This window comes from Cnephaeus nilssonii (genome assembly GCF_951640355.1).
Source record: "Cnephaeus nilssonii genome assembly, chromosome: 5".
Classification (NCBI taxonomy): Eukaryota; Metazoa; Chordata; class Mammalia; order Chiroptera; family Vespertilionidae; genus Cnephaeus; species Cnephaeus nilssonii.
The window spans coordinates 59,619,556-59,640,401 of record NC_137076.1 but is presented as its reverse complement, the minus strand read 5'-3'; the positions used below and the strand labels follow the sequence as shown (position 1 = coordinate 59,640,401).

General features: G+C 42.5%; 1 protein-coding gene across 1 annotated transcript in view; it reads right to left on the bottom strand.

The window, feature by feature from the left end:
- The window catches only part of RNF150 (ring finger protein 150), a 174,260-nt gene that overhangs the window by 35,148 nt on the left and 118,266 nt on the right, over window positions 1-20,846 (bottom strand). Inside the window, exons 5-6 of the mRNA XM_079771621.1 lie at window positions 8,546-8,642; window positions 1,641-1,851 (exon numbers count right to left, since the gene is read on the bottom strand). Coding sequence (XP_079627747.1) covers window positions 1,641-1,851; window positions 8,546-8,642 — 308 coding nt within the window. The remainder of the gene's footprint in view (window positions 1-1,640; window positions 1,852-8,545; window positions 8,643-20,846) is intronic.

Sequence of the window (20,846 nt, the reverse complement as noted above, 5' to 3'; positions counted from 1 at the left end):
AAAAATTAAATGACCTTCAAGGTTCTTCCCAAATTACTAGGATTCTAAATGAGTCCTCCCCTATGGGGCCACTGGCCACACGTGGCTCCTGAGCACTTGCATCACGGCTGGTAGACCTGAGATGTGCCGTAAGTAAAAAATACTCACCAGATTCTCAGTTAGTACCAAAAAAAGTAAAATATTTTGGATATATTGGGTTAACAATATGATTAAAATTAACTTAACCTATTTTTGGAGTGTGGTTATAGAAAACGTAAAACTGCGTTTGTGGCTTGCATTAACAACATTGGGCAGCACCACTCTACACCTTCAAAACAAAGGGATCAAAACCTATCTTTAAGGGCTTTTAATGTTTAATGCCAAGTGTTTCAATTTGTGGTCCTTATGCCTCTCAAAGTCAAGTTAAAACACTTATCTACCCAAAATGAATAAACCTTGCATGGGCAGATATTTATCACCAAGTTCCTCTTGAGGTTGCTTTCTCTCCAGGTCCTGTGAGAGTCCTATGATTACAACACTCAACGGTCAGCCCCTATGCTTTTGCCTCAAGTAGATCATAACAGATTATCAGGAAATATGCCAAAATGTTAAGAATGACTATTTCTGGGTAATGGGGTACTGAGTGATTTTTGAATTTTTAAAATTCTTTTATTCATCTTTCAATCTTTTAACAATGAAGACCATTATGTTTCTTCATTAGAAAAGTGCCTATCTTTGAATTTCAGCATGAATGGTTTATAAATAGTATAAACATTGCAAATGTGTAAAGAGGACACTTAAAAGGAAATATCCTAAAATGCTTTAATCTGCTTTTCTATATTTCCAAACTTTCTATATTGAATTGGTTCTTTCTATCCAGGGACAAAATACACCTTATTTAAAACTTACACTATCCATCCCCCCTTTTAACCTTCAACCTATGTTAATCTGCGGGCTGGCTTTCTCAGAACGCCTGAAGCTATCTCTACTGTATTAAAGTGATGAGTAAATACTTCAGATTTTTTTGCTTCAATCTTCAATATTTTTACAACTAACATCAAACAGAACAGTATTGAGTTAAGCGTTTATGCAGGAGACGGGGAAGAAACCTCATCGGTATATTAATATGCCGCATGCACAGGGGTTTAGGTTGTACTGGGAAAATGCCCTTCTAAATGGGTGTCATTTACATCTGAGTCCTGGGGCAGCAGGGGAGAGCACTTTCTTGCATGCAGTCCAGACCAGTACACACACACACACACACACACACACACACACACACACACGCGCGCGCGCGCGCGCGCGAGCGCGTGCACACGTATGCACAGGAGTGTGGGGGGGTGTTTGTGCCCTATCTCAGTCCCACTGAGCATCCCCAACAGCTGCTTTTCTCACCTGCCCTCCATTCTTGAGGCCAGACCCGCCACCCTACCTGCTGCAGGTAGCACGGGGTGTGTGCAGAGCTGGTGTCAGTGTGTGGGCGGCAGGACAGAGCCAGGTGTGCTGTCTGCCCTGCTGACTCTGGAAAGAGCTGGGCTGCTAAAGGCCTATCAGGTATAATTGTTTAACCTGGCAATTTTTTTGGTCCTGAGGGATTTCCCCCCCAACTCCTACAAGGCAACAGCCCTTTGGAATACGGCACTATTGAGCACAGAACTTACTGTTAGTAGAAAAGATAACTTCTCCCTCCTGCGGGGTGGGGTCTGTATCCTGGACCACCTGCAAGGCTCCCACAGTCCGGACAGCAGGGTCCAAAGTGACTGAACTTTCATTTACGGTCGTGTCGCTTGCACCTGTGATCTGGTTGGTCGGTGGGCCTCCCAGAGATCCCTCGTAGTCGGTGGGCAAGTCGTCCATGCAGTCGGCATTGGGCTGACAGGAGCAGAAAGAATCTGTTCTCAGTGTGTGTTATCAAGTTAGAAGCAAACTGTCTGCAGCCTAGATATTTCATCCTGATGGAAAGCCAAGTTCTTTACTGCTTTCTTCCTGAACCATTTTATTTAAAAAATTTCCACATAAAGTTTGTAATGAACAAAAAAACATTTTCCAAAATTTCCTTTCCAAAGGTTCTATTTTGATCTACATACAAGGTTTTAATCCCAGGAATAGCAATATAATTACATTAAGACCCATGCATTATTTGCAAATACTGATGACATGAGAGGAGGATAGAATTGTGAATTATTCAACACACACACACACACACACACACACACACTACAAGGTGAGGCTATTTTTTGTTGTTACACATAAGCCAAAAACCTGCTATTGAAAAAAGCCCTATTTATTTAACATGCAATTGAGCTAAATGGAAATCTTAGAATCATGACACTAGGGTAAGACCATGGAGTGCAATTACCCATCATTGCAGGACTCTCCCCCACAGTATCCACTTGCACAACATAGAAACGGGAGCCCTCTGCTTTGCAAGGCAGCCTGCGTTGCTCAGCTTTGCTAGATTATTCCACTATTTGGGGAACGTGGCAAGTTTTACTTGTTTGTTTTAGTTCTGCTGTTTAAAGTGATATTGACTATATTTATATCTCTTCCACAAGCAGCTTTTAAAACAACTTTCCATTGTTATACATCCACCCAAACTCATAAGAAAGGTGGTGCTGGAGAGAGATGGGCTTGAGAAATACTAAGAATAGCTATTAATTATTATTACTTTTGCTCTGTTCTGAACATCAACCTTGTCTTGAGTGATGATAATTGAGTGGTTTTGCACTCCCAATGGATAAAGAACAAGGTGTGAAGGTGGGAATTCTGGGTTGACAATGATTATGTTGTGTTAAAAGTTCATTAAAAGAGAAAATCTACAGCTCATGGACTCACTGGGAGCAGAAAGCAAAAAACTCAAAGTGCTGGACTCTTGTCCTAGTTTTCTGCTATTAAGCCAGTCTTTTGACCACCAACCTGTGTTTCCAACAGCTAGAAATCTCCATCACCCCACAAAACCCTCAAATTCATCTCATTCCCTTTTTTCTGTATTCTCTCTCTCTTGTTTTGCTTTTTGTCTCTATTGGAAGTGAATCAATTCATTGAAACTCAAGTTGTTGAAAGTCAATTCACTAAATGACTGAACTGCCAAACTCACTGATTGAGACATTGATTATGAGCAATTATGCTATGAACATTTCTCATCCCATTACTGGTTTCCTAATCTCTCTATAGTTTCCTCCCAGTACATCCCATTCTCCACTTTCTCACCAGAGCACTCTTTTTTAAAAACACAGGTATGATTCTTCTTTTCTCCTAAAGAATGAATTACAATCTTAGCGTGGCAAAACAGGCAGCCTATAGCCTCTCCCAGCCTACTCTTCTGGCCTCATCTCCAGCCTTTGGAAATACACGGAACACCATATATTCCCCATCTCAGAGCTTGAGCTCATGCTGTTCCTCTGCTCAAGGTGACCTTTGCCCCAATCATCCAGTTCCCCTTTCCCATCCCAAGATCTCAAACTAACCCTCCTGAGGAACTCCTAATCACCCCTCAATTCCAAGCCCAAATGTCACCTTTTCTAAGTAGTGTTCCCTCCCAGGTAGCCATCCTCAGTACTATAATACCTTATTCTTACTTCTCCCATGCTGTTATGGGTTACTGCATTTTCTCACTCTACTAGTCTGCCTTCTTAAAATTCCAGTTTTATTAAGATACTAGAGGCCCGATGCATGAAAATTCATGCAAGAGTAGGCTTTCCTTCCCCTCACTGCCGGCACCAGCTTCCCTCTGGCACCCAGGACCCAGAATGGCTTCCCTCGGGCCCTGGCTTCATCAGGAAGGACGTCTGGAATGACGTCTGGAAGACATCCAGTCTAATTAGCATATTACCCTTTTATTATTATAGATAATTAACATGTACTATTGTATTGTAATATTGTATTAATTTAAGGTATACACATACTGATTTGGTGTACTAGTATATATATATTGCCAAACGAACACCACAATCAGTTTCATTAACATCCATCACCTCACCTAGTTACATTTTTTCTTGTGATGAGAACTTTTAAGAGCTACTGTCTTAACAACTTTCAAATATACAAAACAGTATTGTTAACTATAGTCACCATGTTGTACATCCTCAGAACTTATTTATCTTATAATTGGATGTTTGTACCTTTTAACCACCTTCACACATTTTGTCCACCCTCCACCTTCTGTCTCTGGTAACCACCTATCTGTTCTCTATTTTTGTGAGTTCAGTTTTGTGGATTCCACATATAAGTGAGACACAAGCTTTTTAAAGTAACTCAACTACATTATATTGCTCTTGAATCACATGGTGCCTGACAATTAGTAAGTGGTCAGAAAATGTCGGTTTGAAAATTTTATCTGAGTCTCAGTTTACTGCTCTGAAAACTTGGGAACATTAGAATCTGCCCTACATTAAGAGAGGATTTGAGAAAATACTTTAAAAACTGACAAGTTCTGTTCAAAGGTAAGGTACACTATTGAAGGGTAGCAGAAAATGCCACCCCTAAATATGTTAGCATAAGGATTATTTTGAACTGAAATAATTGAGAAGTACATAAAGAAATGCTCTCTGTCCTTCTATGTGCATAAAAGCAGGACACAAATTTGTAGATGTGTGCCCCCTCTGTATCAGGAAGATAAGAACATTCTTATCACCAGTGATTGGGAATTGACTCTGAAATGGATCTGCACAAACAAACCTACTAACATGACCTTATCTGCCCTTAGTTTCCCCAAGATATTTACCTCCTTACAATCCGCTGTTCTAGAAACCCAACGTTCTTTTCCTTTGTCTTGCTGCTTCTCTAAACTTTTATTACTTTTTTTTGAAGATGCTATATAAGCTCAACTCCTAACCACCTTTTTGAGTTACTCATCACTAAGCATTCCCATGTGTAGGTGTGGTACATGTGTTAATAAATGTTGGCTTGATTTTCTCTTGTTAATCTTTCATGAGTTAAATTTACAGGGCCCCAGCTGGAGAACCTAGAAAGGTAGGAGGAAAAATAATTTTTCCCCTCCCTAATACCATGTAAAGATGCTTCTAAGCAAAACCTATTGTGTAGAGTATCAGGGAGGAAAAGGTTTCCCAGTGAGGATAGTGTGTGGTTGTTCTTCAGCCATAAGCATCTGAATGCAATCATATATGTGATAAAAACTGACATGTTTTTCAAAATTTTGTATTTGCTTGTCGATATTGTTCCTTTATTTAAAAACATATTTTATCAAGTTTGATGCAGGGTGTTTGCCTTTACTTTGTGGACTAGCAAGAATAGTGTTACATCTTTAATAGAGGAAGGAGAGGAAAGAGAAGGACAGAATTAGCTCACTGAGACTGAGTGTTAGCAGGCATAAATAATTTGGGTTAGATATAATATTGAATACATCAGCCTTACTAACTCTCACATAGATTATATCCACTCTAAATAGTTCATCAAATAGCAGGTTTTGAAAAGAAACCCAATTTATGATTGTCTAAGAGGAATTATCATCATAATATTTAGTAAAAGATGTCAAATATCACCTGAAAGTGAATAAGGTATAGGTATTCAAATTCAGGTTAGCATGGGGAAACTGTTCAAGTCAACCAACTGCCAAATAGTCCGGGATTCGTGAATATACCAGCAACACTGTCTTTGCCATCAAACAGTCATCCTATTCACACCTGGATAACAGTGATGGGAGAAGTTGTTTGCTGGGATATGAAAAGCCCAGTTTATATGGCATATTATAGGCGAATTCACTGAAACCTGTGTTCTCTCATCTTACAGGACACCTAGACCTGACTGAACAGAAAGGAGGCTGAAACGTCGTAATGTAGATAAAGAGATGAAAACACTTCTGACAATAAAGGACCCCCCACTCCTCTCACCTTTCAGTTCAGTATTCTGTTTCTCCTGGTAAAATATAATTAAAAAATATGCCCATCATAATGGGAATTTCATGAGCCCTGAGCTGTGCTTTTATACTTTAGTTCATTTTAGAGAAATCCACTTACAAAATGAAAATGTTTCCAGCTCTTAGCTTTCAACTTATATTTATTTGCCTTAAAGCACAGGCAGTCACCAGGATACTCAGTTAAAAACAACAGAAACAAAAACAAACCAAAAAATCCTGCCACCTGTATTTGGACTAGCTCATCGATCAGGATTACAACCAAGTCGTTGGTGAGTGGACATTGATCAAAGAGGAATCAGGGTGAATTTCGTAAATTATGATTCTGTGACTGGCAGCCTTCAGACTCCGAAGGCCTATGTGTCACAGACATTTATTGAGCAAATAGCATATGTAAGGGATACAGAGATGGAGGACCAATAGGCACCAATTACCAGAGAGTGACAGGCTCTTTTTAATTTTCCTTGATTGAGAAGAAATGGAGTATAAAAGTTTAGGAAGATCGTAAAACAATTCCATAAGCTGTATAAAAAGGGTTTTCAGTTAGCTATAGGAAGTGTTTTCTAGCTAAGAAGGCTATGAGCTTGGCCAATGACATGGCAAGTTCTAAGAATGGAGTAAAAATTTTGTCTCTTTGGCATAATTTAGGCATGGTGCTACTCAGTGATGGAGGATAGAGTGGAAACAACAACCAAAATCTTTCCCAGATCCAGACTTCAGTATCACCCACCAGGACAAAAACAGAGGAGTCTCAGGAAGGCATGGGGGCAGGGTGAGGGGGGAGTCATATGTCTCGGTGCTGCTGAGAAGTAGTGTAATCTATGTGCCTTCCTCATGGAGGATGCTCTGTTCTCTGGGGCGAGCTCGGATGGGTGTCACGTTCCTGTTCACCTGGCCTTTAACAATCCTTGGCAAAACCCAAAAGATGCGACCAATGTTTATTTTTCCAGAAGCCAAGCATGCTAAGTAAAATCCTATCCAGACCTGACAGGTATAAACCCTGGCCAGAAGGCCCACCTGCTAAAAGTCACAATGCTATACGTTTTGTAAATAAGCCAAATGGCCACCTAATATTTCTCTTTTAAAAGCAACGAATAGCTGTATTCTCAACTCATTTACAAGTAGCTTCTGGAGAAGTTGTACCTCCGCAGGAAAAGTGTGGAGTCAAATGTTATTTAGTAAAAAATTTGGCTTCATTGTTCTGAAGGAGTATTGGAATCGACACTTAGGAGCTTTGAAAGTATCCTGTGCAATAGGAGCTAGGTCAAGTGATGTGACGATCTCTAATTGTGAGTACGTATTCTAAAGATGTCAGAGACCAAAGACAAACGTACACACGTGCAAGCACACATATACATACATTCCCCCCTCCTTTGTAAGAACCAGTTACGGCCAGGAGTGTGAGAAGTGCAAGCATTGAGATGAATTTCTAAGTCACCAGTACCTGGTAGAGATGTTGGGTTTTAACTAATGTTTCATGTTCACAGTAATTGATTTTCACCTTGACTACATTATGCATTTACAACTCTGGTCTGAGAATTTAATGCATTGCCTTTCAAAATCTAATTCAAAGATACAGTCACACCAGCTGATTTGTTTCTGGTGCATCAACCATGAAAATCGGCACTCAGCTGGCACAGAGGCAGCTGGTACAGGGGAGAAACTTCAGCCAATGCACAGCCTCCTAATGCTCAAGGTGTGCCCTCTCCAGCAGAGTCCCTCTGATAGTCCTAGAATAATGAGCCCTTCCGCATTAAAGGAAACCTTTGATATCTGACCTGCTCCTTCCTCCTCCAGTGACATCTTGGGACCATTAACATTCTCTTTATTCTCTGCCATTAGTGTAGCGAGGAGTGACAACAGGGAGGTTGCAGTACAGTGCAGGGGAGGGGGAGGCCAGTTTCTGCAAACTGCTTGTTTAGCTCCTTTTAGCCAGTGCCTGTGTTTTTCTGACACCGCTCTGTGCAGCCCTCGGATTGGGTGGCCTGGCTGGCTTCCTGCCCTCACATGGCAGCTGCTGTCTCACCCGCCACCAGTCTGTGGGCTTCACTTGCCATGGGCCTGGGAAAGTCTTTCCCTGGAGTGTCAAGCCAGCCAGCCAGCCGGTAGGATTCTCTTTGCATTGGCAGAGAGATTCGATTTTATAAAACGTATTACGGAGGCACCAGCTGGAGGGGGTCACGCTAGAATGAAGGGGTTCTGGCTCTGGTGTCCTGCTTGCTCAAGGTCTCCACAGATCTGAGTTCAGCAGCGGCTCTGAGCCAGGTCCCCAGCAGCTGCTCTCCCCGCCCAGTGTTGGGAAGAGCCCATTTCCTCTGAAAGCTAGGGGACTGGGGCACGGTCAGAAAATGTGGCCTGAGACCTCTGTGGTGACAGCGCAGGGGCCGTGACACAAGAGGAAATCAATGCATAACTGGCCCCTGGGGCCTCTGCTGGTGTCCCGCCTGCATCTCCTCACTGCAGCCTGGAGGAGAAGCTGCACAAGCAGCACCTGGACTCTCAGACACATACAATGGACGTGGGGAGAAGGTCAAGTGTTTTCAGACATGGGCATTCCCTTAGGGCCTCATCGGATGACGCCCAGGCTATGGGGTTGAGGGGACAGAGGGAAAGCCAGGTGTGACGTGTTCTCCCTGCTCCGGGGGTAATGCAGAAAGACAGACATGACGAGGCTGTAGGCTGTGCTGTGCTTACCGGGATCCCTAGGGCTTTAAGAATGTTCATCTTGCACATGGGGCAGGTGCGATGGTCTAGGAGCCAGGGGTCAACACAGGACTTGTGGAAAAGATGCCTGCAATGAGAACCATACAGCTTAGAGCGGCGGCAACTGCAGAGACTCCCTAGTCCACTAGGGCCCAGACGCTTGTCCAAAGTCACTCAGCTGCTCAGTGGCAGAGCCAAGACTCGAACCTCCGTCTCCTAACACCTGGACCAAGGTGCGTCCTGTCATCCCCTACGGCGGTGCAGTCAAACTCTGTCTGGATCCCAGGAGTGTCCTACAGGACTCCAAGTTTCAGAAAGTGTAGAGACAGAGAGAAGTTTCTCTTTCTCAATAGGAAACATGTTTACTGGAAAGAACACAAGGGGAGAAACTCGAACAGACCTGTCAGGGTAACTTGATAGATGCTACGTTTACAGAATTCCAGACTTTCTTTTCCCACAGTGGGAAGACAACTGCAAAATAAAGGCTCCTTTCCATTAATATCTGGAGGTCTGACATAAAGGGCAGAGGAGATCCTGGAAGCATTTAACAACACAAATGACCTTGTTAGTTGTTAAGGCTGCTGGTTGTCAAGTCAGAAGCCAGAGTGAGAGGGGCTGTAACCTTGCCTGTTTGGACAGCTGACTTATGTGCTCAACTCCACTCCGTTCGCTGGAGCCAGGTCCTCTGAGCTTTCATCTGGGGGCAGGCGAAGGGGGCATTTGGAAGATGCGGGAGGGCGCCTAACTGAACTGCCTCTCCACTTGGCTCTCGGGAGTCACTCTGTCAGACACTGTTGGAGTCAGACGGTTGTTTTCTCACTCAAAAGACTCCAGACAACGGGCAGAAGCAGTCAGAAGTGCCTGCCTGGGGCAAGAAGAGAAACTGTCTGTCTTAAGGGTGAGGGCTTCCTTAGGACATTCCATCCATGCCTGACCTTCTCTCCTCAGTGGTGCCATAAACCTGGAGCACTCCCACTCTCTCTTCTCGTTCTTCTCTCCTCTCATTCTAACAGTTCTCACAATGTTCTTTGTGTTAGACAGCTTTAGGCCAAGTGCTTAAGAAGTCCTCCCTGCCTCAAATGAGAGAACTGTGCAGGAAGGGGCTGCCCTTTAAATTGAACTTGGGAAGTAGCCCTGTGCCAAGGATGGGATTAGCTGTATAGAGGATGTGATCAGATTGGTGATTAGAAAAAAGGAACAACTGGATGTGTCACTGTGTTTGCAGATTACTGTTTAGAATGCCCTGCAGATTCGCTGCTTGGGAGGCATGTATTTCATTCATTCATTCCCTCATCCACGCCTTCGTCTAACAAGTAGTGTCTGCCAGGAATTGTGCTCATCACTGGGAGTCGGCATGATAGAGATTTGGCCCCTTCCCTTAGGGAGTATAACAGGAGGGGCAGACATTAATAAGATAATAATATAAAATAAACTGCTTAATGACACCAGTGCTAAGTACCACAGTAGAAGACAGGAGTGGGGAGGATTATAACAAGGAGAGTTTCCCGATGACGTGCCAAAGCTAAGACTGGAGGGCTGCATAGACATCCACATGAAGGGGAGGGGAGAGGAAGGAGGGTATTCTAAGCAGAACCACTGGCTGGACAAAAGCCATGAGCTGGGAACTGGAAGTGGTCCCAGCACAATGAGGGAGGGGCTGAGGCTGGATAGAGTCCTGCCTGTACAACCACCCCTCTCCCTGAGATATACCTCTCTCCCTATGTTCAGGCTCTACCTTCAGGAAACAAGTTCCTAATCTGACTTTGCTCACCACCTGGTGTTCCTCCTGGGAACCAAGTCAAACATTCTGGCCCCTTTGACCGGCCCTGGGAGGCAGGCTCTGCTGTGTCTCCTGAACACAGACTGGAGTGGGAGCGGGAGCAGGCCCCCTCATTAGCTGTTTTAGCTTAAAGAAGTCACTTACTATCTCCAAGTATCATCTGCCTCATCTGTAAGATGAAGATCTACTACTCACATGGAGAAGACTTCCCTGAGCATCCAATTTACGGAATGAGTGCTTCTTGCCTAACACTCTGAGTGATTTCTTTCCATTCACTGGTCTTACAGCCTCTACGATGGTTAGGGTTAGTGTTATGTGTCAACTGGGTCAGGCTATTCAACCAAAAACTAATCTAAGATATCCTGTAACTATGATTAATATGTATAATCAGTTGACTTTAAATAAAGGAGATTATCCCAAACAATCTAGGTGGGCCTATTCTAATCTGTTGAAAAGTTTTTTAAGAGCAAAACCTTCTTAAGAGAAGATATTCTGGCTCAAGGAGGCAGCATTAACTGCCTGTAGGCCTGCGCTGCAGATTTCAGACTTGCCAGCCCCTACAATCATGTAAGCCAACTCCTTGAAAATATATAGTGGGATATCATGTTTGGAACCCTGACTGATGCATTCCCCAATGAGAAGATTACCTCCATGAGAGCAAAACCCCCTTTCGCCTTGTTGACTGTTATATCCCAGCATTGAGAATAGTTCCTGGCACGCAGATAAGAAATATTTGCTGCATTAGTGGGTATTTATCAAAGGCCTGGTACTCCTCACTGCCTGCACATGGTCAGGTCACCCAGTCCCATGGACCCACTCTTCCTAAATTTCTTTCACATTCATTGCTTTTCTGTTCTCAGTGCTGTTCTCTCATTCACAATCTCATGACCTTTTTCTCTGTATTATTCCACTAACATCCAAACTGGTCTCCATGCCACCAGTCTTTCCCTGCTCTCTTCATCCCACTCTTCCTTGCCAGATTTATCTTCTTAAAATAAAGTATGAGTTACGTCACCCCCTTGTTCCATTCTGTTCTGTGCTAGGAGCTGGGTATGAATTTGAATAAGACAAGGTCCCTCCTTCAAAGCAGTGCCACAGCCCTTCAGTGGTTCCCTGGGAACTAAAATGTCAAGGCCATTGAAAGGTCACTCCTGGATCCATTTTCAGGCTGTTTGATCTTAGGCACATCTTAGCTCTCCAAGACTCAGACCGTCATCGGTGAAATTTTATCTTATAGGTATGGAGTTTGCAAGTGAATAAGTGTGAGTGTGTGTGTGAGTGTGTGTGTGTGTGTGTGTGTGTGTGTGTGTGTGTGTTAGAGAGAGAGAGAGAGAGAGAGAATAAATAATGCTCACAAAGCTTAAATCATAAGTCTTGGCCCTCCTTAATTGTAAACTACCATTAATCTTATCAATACTACTACTGCATCTTGTTTTTATTTATTTACTAGATGCCTGATACATGAAATTCATGCAAGGGACTCGGCCCTCGCAGCCTTGGCTTCGTCCAGAAGGTTGTCCAGATGGTCATTCTGCTGTTTGGTCTAATTAGCATATTAGCTCTTTATTATATACTAGAGGCCCGGTGCACAAAATCTGTGCACGGGTAGGGTCCCTAGGCCTGGCCAGTGATCAGGGCCTTCCAGCTGCCAGCCAGGGTCTTCCTTCACTGGCTGTGTCACTGTGTTTAGCTGCAGGCCGGGGTCTTCCTTCGTTCCATGCCACCTCCTGGTGGTCAGCACATGTCATAGCGAGCAATTGAACTCAGGGTCGAACTCCAGAGGGGACACTTTGCATGTTAACCTTTTATATATATATAGATATTTACTTATTTTTAAAATTCTCATCCGAGAATATTTTTCCATTGATTTTTAGACAGAGTGGAAGAGAGAGGGAAAGACAGAAATATCGATGTGAGAAAAACACACATATCGATTAGTTGCCTCCTGCACACGTTCTGACCAGGGCCTGGGCTGGCAAGGAGCCTGCAACTGAGGTATGTGGCCTTGACTGGAATTAAACCTGGGACCGTTAAGTCCACAGGCCAATGCTCTATCCACTGAGCCAAACCAGTTAGGGCTGCATCTTGTTTTTAGATGTTATTACTCTGTATTCTACTCTTCAGAATGAACTTTCTAAGGTTGAATGCAAGTAACTCAAAATTTTAAAAAATCACAGGAGGAACTAAGGACAAAAAGAAGTGCTGAAATGACTCATAGGGTGATCATGCTGATCATTAACTAATATTTCTAGCATCATATTTCTTGTTAACCATCAAATATGAAGACTATATCCTTATAATTGGACTAGAGGCCCAGTACATGAAATTCGTGCATGGAGGGCGGGTGTGTGTCCTGCAGCCCAGCCTGCACCATCTCCAATCTGGGATCCATCTCACAATCCAGGACTGCTGGCTCCCAACTGCTCTCCTGCCTGCCCCTAACTGCTTCTGCCCGCCAGCCTGATCACCCCTAACCACTCCCCTGCCAGCCTGATCTACACCTAACTGCTCCCCTGCCATCCCGATTGCCCCTAAATGCCCTCCCCTGCTGGCCTGGTCACCCCTAACTGCCCTCCCCTGCCGGCCTGGTTGCCCTTAACTTTCCTCCCCTACAGGCCTGTTCATCCCCAACTGCCCTCCCCTGCTGGCCCGGTCACCCCTAACTGCCCTCCCTTAGCCAGCCTGGTCACCCCTAACTGCCCTCCCCCGCAGGTCTGGTCCCTTCCCAACTTCCCTCCCCTGCAGGACTGGTCCCCCGCAAATGTCCTCCCCTGCAGGCCTGGGCTCCCCCAAACTGCCCTCCCCTGCTGGCCTGGTCCCCTGCAACTGCCCTCCCTTGCAGGCCTGGTTCCTCCCAACTGCCCTCCCCTGCAGGCCTGGTCCCCCCCAACTGCCCTTCCCTGCAGGGCTGGTTCCCCCCAACTACCCTCCCCTGAAGGCCTGGTCCCCCCCAACTTCCCTCCTCTGCTGGCCTGGTCATCCCTAACTGCCCTCCCCTGCAGGCCTGATTGCCCCCAACTGCCCTCCCTTGCAGACCTGGTCCCTCCCAACTGCCCTCCCCTGCTGGCCATCTTGTGGTGGCCATATTGTGTCCACATGGGGGCAGCCATCTTGTGTGTTGGAGTGATGGTCAATTTGCATAGTACCCTTTTATTATATAGCACTGCAACCCTCCCCTCCCCCCCGCCCCTGGCCAAGGACAGAAAAATAAGTCACTTGACTAAATAAATAAACAAAAGAATAGGGAAGACTCTGGAATTTAGTGCAATACACCACCAGTTTAGTAAACATCTGTAAGCCAAAGTCAATCTCAACTCTTCCTATTTGTGCAATTCTCAGTAGAGCACTGTCCCTTCCCATGTTTTAACAAAGGCTGGGTGAGGAAATACATCAGAGGAACAAAAGGACAAGATATTCTATCTCTTAACAATCCCGACAAATTGGAAGTACAACAGGAGGTATCAAACTCTTCTTCCTAATTCACCAAAGGGAAGCAAACATTTAGAAAGTGTTCTTTAAACTCCTCACAAAACATGATGTCTAAGTTGTGTAATGATGCAGAGAGGATGATGAATAATAAAATCAGGTCTCACATTTTTAGCAGCACTGAAAACCCAGTTTGACTCATTTCCCCATCCATTGGTTCTTGTTTTCTCTTGTCCTTTCACCTGTATGTGTAAATCCCACCCCAATTGAGTGACAATTTTTTTTCTCCACATGGAGGAGAAAGGGCCGTTCCGGCCTTTCCATCTCATTCCCTTCTGCAGGCTATGAGACCCTGCCCCTGCCGTTGCGATCAGGGTCCCCTGCCTTTCCTTTTGGCATCAATGAAAGCTGTTTCATTCCCCTTGGTGAAATGGCCACCAAAGAACGTGATGATAAACTTTGTGTCGTTAAGTGATTCCCTTCCATACTGTCTCATCTTTCTCTGTCCCCTCTGCAGACAGTCCTTACAGTGATCGCAATGTTGTGTTCTGGGCTCGGTGTGAATCAGGCCAGTTAAACAGGCATAGCCCCTCCTGCCATAAATTCCTTCCAACTCCTTCTGCTGTGGGGGCGACTCTGCCATTGGGCATGGTCTGAAATGTTTGGACCAATTATGAGACACTGCATTTTCTGGATTCCTTTTATTTAGGTTACATAAACATCTTTTAAAATAAAAAGAAAAAGAAGAAAATGAAAGGGGAAAAGAGCTGTCACACAGAACCAGTAGCGACCGCATCCCGGCTGTTGCTGTAAACATAATTACTTTGTTTAGGCAAGCTAACAGGCTATGCTAGCAGGTGCACCTGCTGGAGAGGGAAAAGAATGCAGAACAGTACATCACTGCTCACCTCTAGCACAAGCACCGCCATCTGTGAAGAAGGAGGGTGTTTTCAGGCCCATTAACAACAAGCTTGGACTCACTATGGAGAAAGTGAAATCCTTAAGGCTGGGCTAGATTTAAACTGATGTGCATGGGGTCCTTTGACATTTGGCTTTGAGAGAGATGGGAGTTTCTGAGGCAGATTTTTAGCCAAAACCATATTCCCAGAGAGTTGAGAGCATAGCAGAGCACCCTTATGGGGCAGGGGGAGGGTGGGGCCAAGGTGTCAGACCCACAGCCAGTGGTACAATGGAAAGACCGACTCAGAAGTCAGAAAACATGGCTTTGCTTTGGGCCCTGTGACAAATCTCTCTGAATTAAGTTTGTTTGTTTTTTTAAATTAAAATAATGAGGCATTAATGATACCTACCCTATCTATCTATCTATCTATCTATCTATCTATCTATCTAAATTATAATATATATAATTGTGATACCAATTAGTTATTATATGCAAAAGAGCTTTGTAAACAGTAGAGTGCTTTTCAACGTTAAAATATTTTAATAAACAGCCACTTCTTTCACCCGGTTGCCCATAGTATTGGATTTAAATAGCAGTAAGGAAAAAGCAACATAACTTAAAAAACTAAGACAATGCATCAGATCCTCCTGCTACTAAACTGCGTTTCTTATTTTAGCTACAGTGCACGAAATCGATCCTTGGGGAACGCAAGTTCCGAGGGCACTGCCGAACCCTCCTTTCGTAGCCAGTGTCACTCGCGCCTCTGGTTTCTGGCCGAGGGAGGCTCCGTGCTGAAAACTTGACCCTGGTCTAATTATATCGCTTGGCTGGGGCAGCAAAGCTGGTTGGCATTCCTCCCGTCTGTCTAGTTGATGAATATAACTGGGGATCGGGACATCTGAAGTCAGAATGCCATATTTAACAAGGTTATTACAGTTCGAGACCTCTTTCCTCGGGCGGCATTTGCTCCGTGGCAGACAACAGAAAGTAACACATCAGACACCATTTACCAGCCCTGCCATCTCCTTTTCTGTTTCCTCCTTTCATCCCTGAGATTCAGTGATGTCCCTAATGTTTGGCTGGGTACACATACAAATCCAAAGTAATCAAAGAAAAGTTATTAGAAAACACCATCAGCACACTTTGAACTTAAAATTTATGTAATTTTGACTAAGGCACAAAGTGAACTATCTTTTTTTTTTTGAAGTTCAAAGGATAGCTTCTTTGTATTTAAAGTGTCCCCCCCCCATTATTTTAAATGTAGGTATAAAAATTGCTTAAATCTTAAGAAAGCTCCATGACTGTAGTGTACGTACTATTCAGTTGAAGATACAGTTTCCCCAGAGACCTCTTCTGCCCCTCACCAGTCAGCATCCACTCCCTGCCATGTACCCACCATTATGGCTTCTGTCAGCATAGATGAGCTTTGTTTGTGATTGAATTTCATATAAATGGGATCATAAAGCATATTCTTTCTTTCTTTATTTTTTTGCCTGGGTTTCTTTTGCTCAACATAATGTTTTCAGGTTCATGTGTGCTTTAATGTATACTTATTAATATACATTGTTTTTTAATGCTGAGTTATATTCCATTGCATGTATGTATCCCAATTTGTTTATTCATTTTTCTGTTGTTAGACATTTGGGTTGTTTTTCTTTTCAGCTCTTATGAAAAATGTGCTAGGACAACTCTTGTACAAGTCTTTCTGTGAATGTAGCATTCATTTTTCCTGGATACATATCCAAGAGTGGAATTGCTAGGATAGATGGGTAGTATGTGTTTAACTTTAGTATAAACTGTCAAATTTCCAAAGCAGTTGTGCCATTTTAAACTCCTACCACATTATATAACTTTTAATTTGGCAGAGTATGTTAAGTTATATTCCTGAAAGTATGTGTCTTTTAAATAATGGTTTTGAGTAGAATGCTTCACACCAACATAAATTTCAGATACATTTTTAAAAATGTAGTTAACCAATGTTTTTTTTATTTCTTGATAGGGAAGCATAGAGAGGAAGAAATAAAAATAAACAAAGATAAAATTCATATATTTTATCCTTTTTACTGTTAATCAAAAAGCATTATCAAAACAAAGTAAAATATTTAAAAGAGAAAAAGCACTATTTACTGAAAATATCAAAATTAAAATTTTAAAATAGTTAATATCACATTTAATTAATTCTAGGCCATCCCATTCCCCATCCCCATTTTAACACCTTTAAAATTGGTAAGCATCTTATAGACAATGACAATTTAGATTAGATATATGAAGAGCTTTTTAGTCAACAGTAATATCTCAAAGAAATAAAAAACATGATAATTAAAACTAGTGCTACCTTGCCTGGCTGGTGTGGCTCAGTGGTTGAGCATCGGCCCATGAACCAGGAGGTCACGGTTTGATTCCAGGTCAGGGCACAAGCCCGGGTTTCAGGCTCCATCCCCAGTAGGGGGCGTGTAGAAGGCAGCCAATAGATGTTTCTCTCTCATGGAGGTTTCTCTCTATCCCTCTCCCTTCCTCTCTCTAGAATATGTATATGTATATGTATATGTATATGTATATGTATATGTATATGTGTATGTGTATGTGTATGTGTATGTGTATGTGTATGTATATGATGTATATGTATATATATGTATATGTATATGCATATGTCATATATATGTATATGTATATATGTATATATATGCCATTGGTTCTGAATATCCATGGCAGTTCCTTAAAAAAAAAAAAAGAGAAAGAACTAGTGCTACCTTCATATTTGCCTATTAAATGAGAAAGACATTTAAAATGGTTCTAGTTCAAGGTTCCAAAGTGACACTAATATAAGCATCCTCACATCCCATTCAGTGGGGTGTAAACCGTTACTATCTTTCATGAAAGCAGTTGGACAAAACTTATGAAGGTTCTTTAAAATAATTTCTGGCCCTAACTGGTTTGGCTCAGTGGATAGAGCATCGGCCTGCAGACTGAAAGGTCCCAGGTTCGATTCTGGTCAAGGGCAATGTACCTTGGTTGCGGGCACATCCCCAGTAGGAGGTGTGCAGGAGGCAGCTGATCGATGTTTCTCTCTCATTGATGTTTCTAACTCTCTATCCCTCTCCCTTACTCTCTGTAAAAAATCAATAAAATATATTGCCCTAGCCGGTTTGGCTCAGTGGATAGAGCGTCGGCCTGCGGACTCAAGGGTCCCAGGTTCGATTCCGGCCAAGGGCACATGCCTGGGTTGCGGGCTCGATCCCCAGTGTAGGGGGGTGTGCAGGAGGCAGCCAATCAGTGATTCTCTCTCATCATTGATGTTTCTATCTCTCTCTCCCTATCCCTTCTGCTCTAAAATCAATAAAAATATATTTTAAACAAATCAATAAAATATATTAAAAAAATCATTTTTGACCCAGTAAGTTCACTTTTAGCAATGTATCCTAAGGGATATTATACATAGGAAAATATATAAAAACAATTAAGGTAATGTTTTTATAATGATGAAAACTGGAAGCAATTTAAATGCTGAACAATAGGAGGGCAGTTAACTAAACCCCAATAATGGGCTACTCTGCAACCACAAAGATATTTTAAAATAATTTCTAATTATAGAAAATGCTTACTTTAAAAAAAAATATTTTTATTGATTTCAGAGAGGAAGGGAGAGAGAAAGAGAGATAGAAACATCAACGATGAGAGAGAATCATTGATCGGCTGCCTTCTGCATGCCCCCCCACTGGGGATTGAGCTGACAACCCCAGACATGTGCCCTGACCGGGAATCGAACTGTGACCTCCTGGTTCATAGGTCTCAATGCTCAACCACTAAGCCACGCCAGCTGGGCAAAAATGCTTACTTTTTTTTTTTTTTGAAAATGCTTACTTTTTAATGTTAAATAAGAAAGTAGAATAAAAATCGTGTTAATGTTCTGACTCTACAATGTTTAACAAATACATGGTATATATTTAACAACATACAATGTATAACAACATCTATGGTATTTATATACATGCATTATAAAAAGTGAAATAGACCAATATTAATTTCTTTCTCAGTAGTGAGATTATTTTTTGTTTACATCTTTATACTTTTCTCTATGTTAAAAATGTATTAGCCACGAAACCCTGAAAGTTATTTCAAAAGTCACATCTCTATATAGACAGAATGCCCAATAATCTAACTTGCATAACATGGGCTTGAAAGAGTGAGTCAAACCTTATGAAAACCAGCCAACATTTATCACTGTTTTCAAAAAAAAGAACTTGGAAAAAAACCTGTTCCTAATCAAGATATGTCACAGGCATGCAGGGTGAAGTCAGGACAGACCATTTCTGCCTGGCTAGAAAGCACCCCTTTATTTTCCACTTCACGAGTTATAGGACTCATCGTCGGAACCCTAATCACATTTCAGCATTTTGTAAATTTCTTTTACTCATAAAGGGGTTGGAATTTTCTCCCCACAAAGACATTCAGTTCATTTGACTCATCTAAAAATCAGACTGGTCCCTGGGGAAAAACAGCTTAAGGGGCTAGTGTTTATTTTTAGTGCTTTCAGTAAAACTTGATTGTGATGCTTTGAGTTATCAAATATTAAAATGATGCCCATTTTTACATCAGATTATAATTCTTCTTTATGTTATGTTCTTTATAATGATAATGCCATGTCTGGCAAGGAGAGTCTCATGTCCCCCGCCCCCAAAAAGAGAAGTTTCCAGATGAATATCAGCATCCAACTGAGAAGTCACCTTGGGTTATCATGAAAGGACCCAAGAAGTAGATCCCACTTCAGAGTTTCAGGCAAGACAGGTGAGGCTACAGACGGCCCAGGTGGGCTTGCTGGAAGCACCCAGGAGAACAAGGAAATGCTCCGGGACACACTGAACAAACAGCCTTTCAGGGGGGCCCATCGGACGCCAGCCACTCATTGGTGTACTGCTGTGCGCTCACCCACATTAGCTCAAGTACATCTCATTAACTTGACTTTAACGAGGCTGGGTCTTGGCAGGCAAGCCTGGAAGTCTTAACATAGGTGCTTGTTCAGAAAGTTCTACAAATGGATCCCTTTACTGTTTGCCATGTCCTTTCTACTAGATGTCTCCCAGAGCTACTTCTCTGGTGGAAGAAAATGTCACCTGTCTTTGGGGACAGGAGTTAATGGGTGCTTGCATTTGAGGAGTCAATTAATAACCAGGTTCATGTTAAAAATATATGTCAGTCACATCAACTGAAAAAGAAAAATAGCTGTCTGGTTAGATGGACAGGGATGATTTATGAATGTCTTTGTCAATTGTAGACACATGGTAGCGAACAGACCTTCAAAGAAACTAGAAGACCAAAATTGGGCTTTGTCCTCAAAAAATACTTTTTCCAAATCTTCAGGCCTATCACTTTTAGGTGCTATCTGACTCAGAAATTGAAATGTCATTAGGAATTCCTGTGCCAGTTAGGGTATCTATGACCCCAATTGGCACCTACAAGCTTCACTTGTCCTTTCACGGTTAATTTGTACTGCAATTTAATGGTAACCACTTATTCTGGTTTTGATTTTTAGTCTGGCATATTACTGTGTTTAAATCTCTATTTCATCTCTTACAGCAGGAATCCTATTAGTCATATTCAGATATTTGTAAAATGTAGGCTTAAGTTTCAAAGAAAAAAGCCAACAGTATTATATCTTGCATGTCCTGCATTACTAAGAGAGCTCTTAAACGGATACAACTGAAATTAAGCCTCGTTTCTAAAATGGAGAGAAGAGAAAGAGGAAGGGTAGCACAGAATCGAACAATTATCTATCCAAAATGGAGGTGTGCCTCAATGACCCGGGTATGGGATTGTTCTGGGGCTGGATAACTCAGGAGAAAGTCACCAAAAGATAAGCCAGAGTTGGTCCTCACATGTTTTAAGTGATAAAGGAACTCTGTTTTAGTGCTTAAAATCTGTTTTTTTTTCTGTTATGGCTTTGAAGCAATAGTGTGCCAGCTGCTGGATTTCTTCTATTGTTTAGAATCTGAATGAAAAAGATATGAGCATGTGTGTGGTTTTTTTTAAAATGTAAGTAACATTATCTATTTACTTATTTAATCCTCACCCGAGGATATGTTTTTTTTTAAATTTTTATTTTCTTTATTGATTAAGGTATTACATATGTGTCCTTATTCCCCCAATGCCCTCCCCACTCCCCACCCCCCGCTCATGCCCTCACCCCC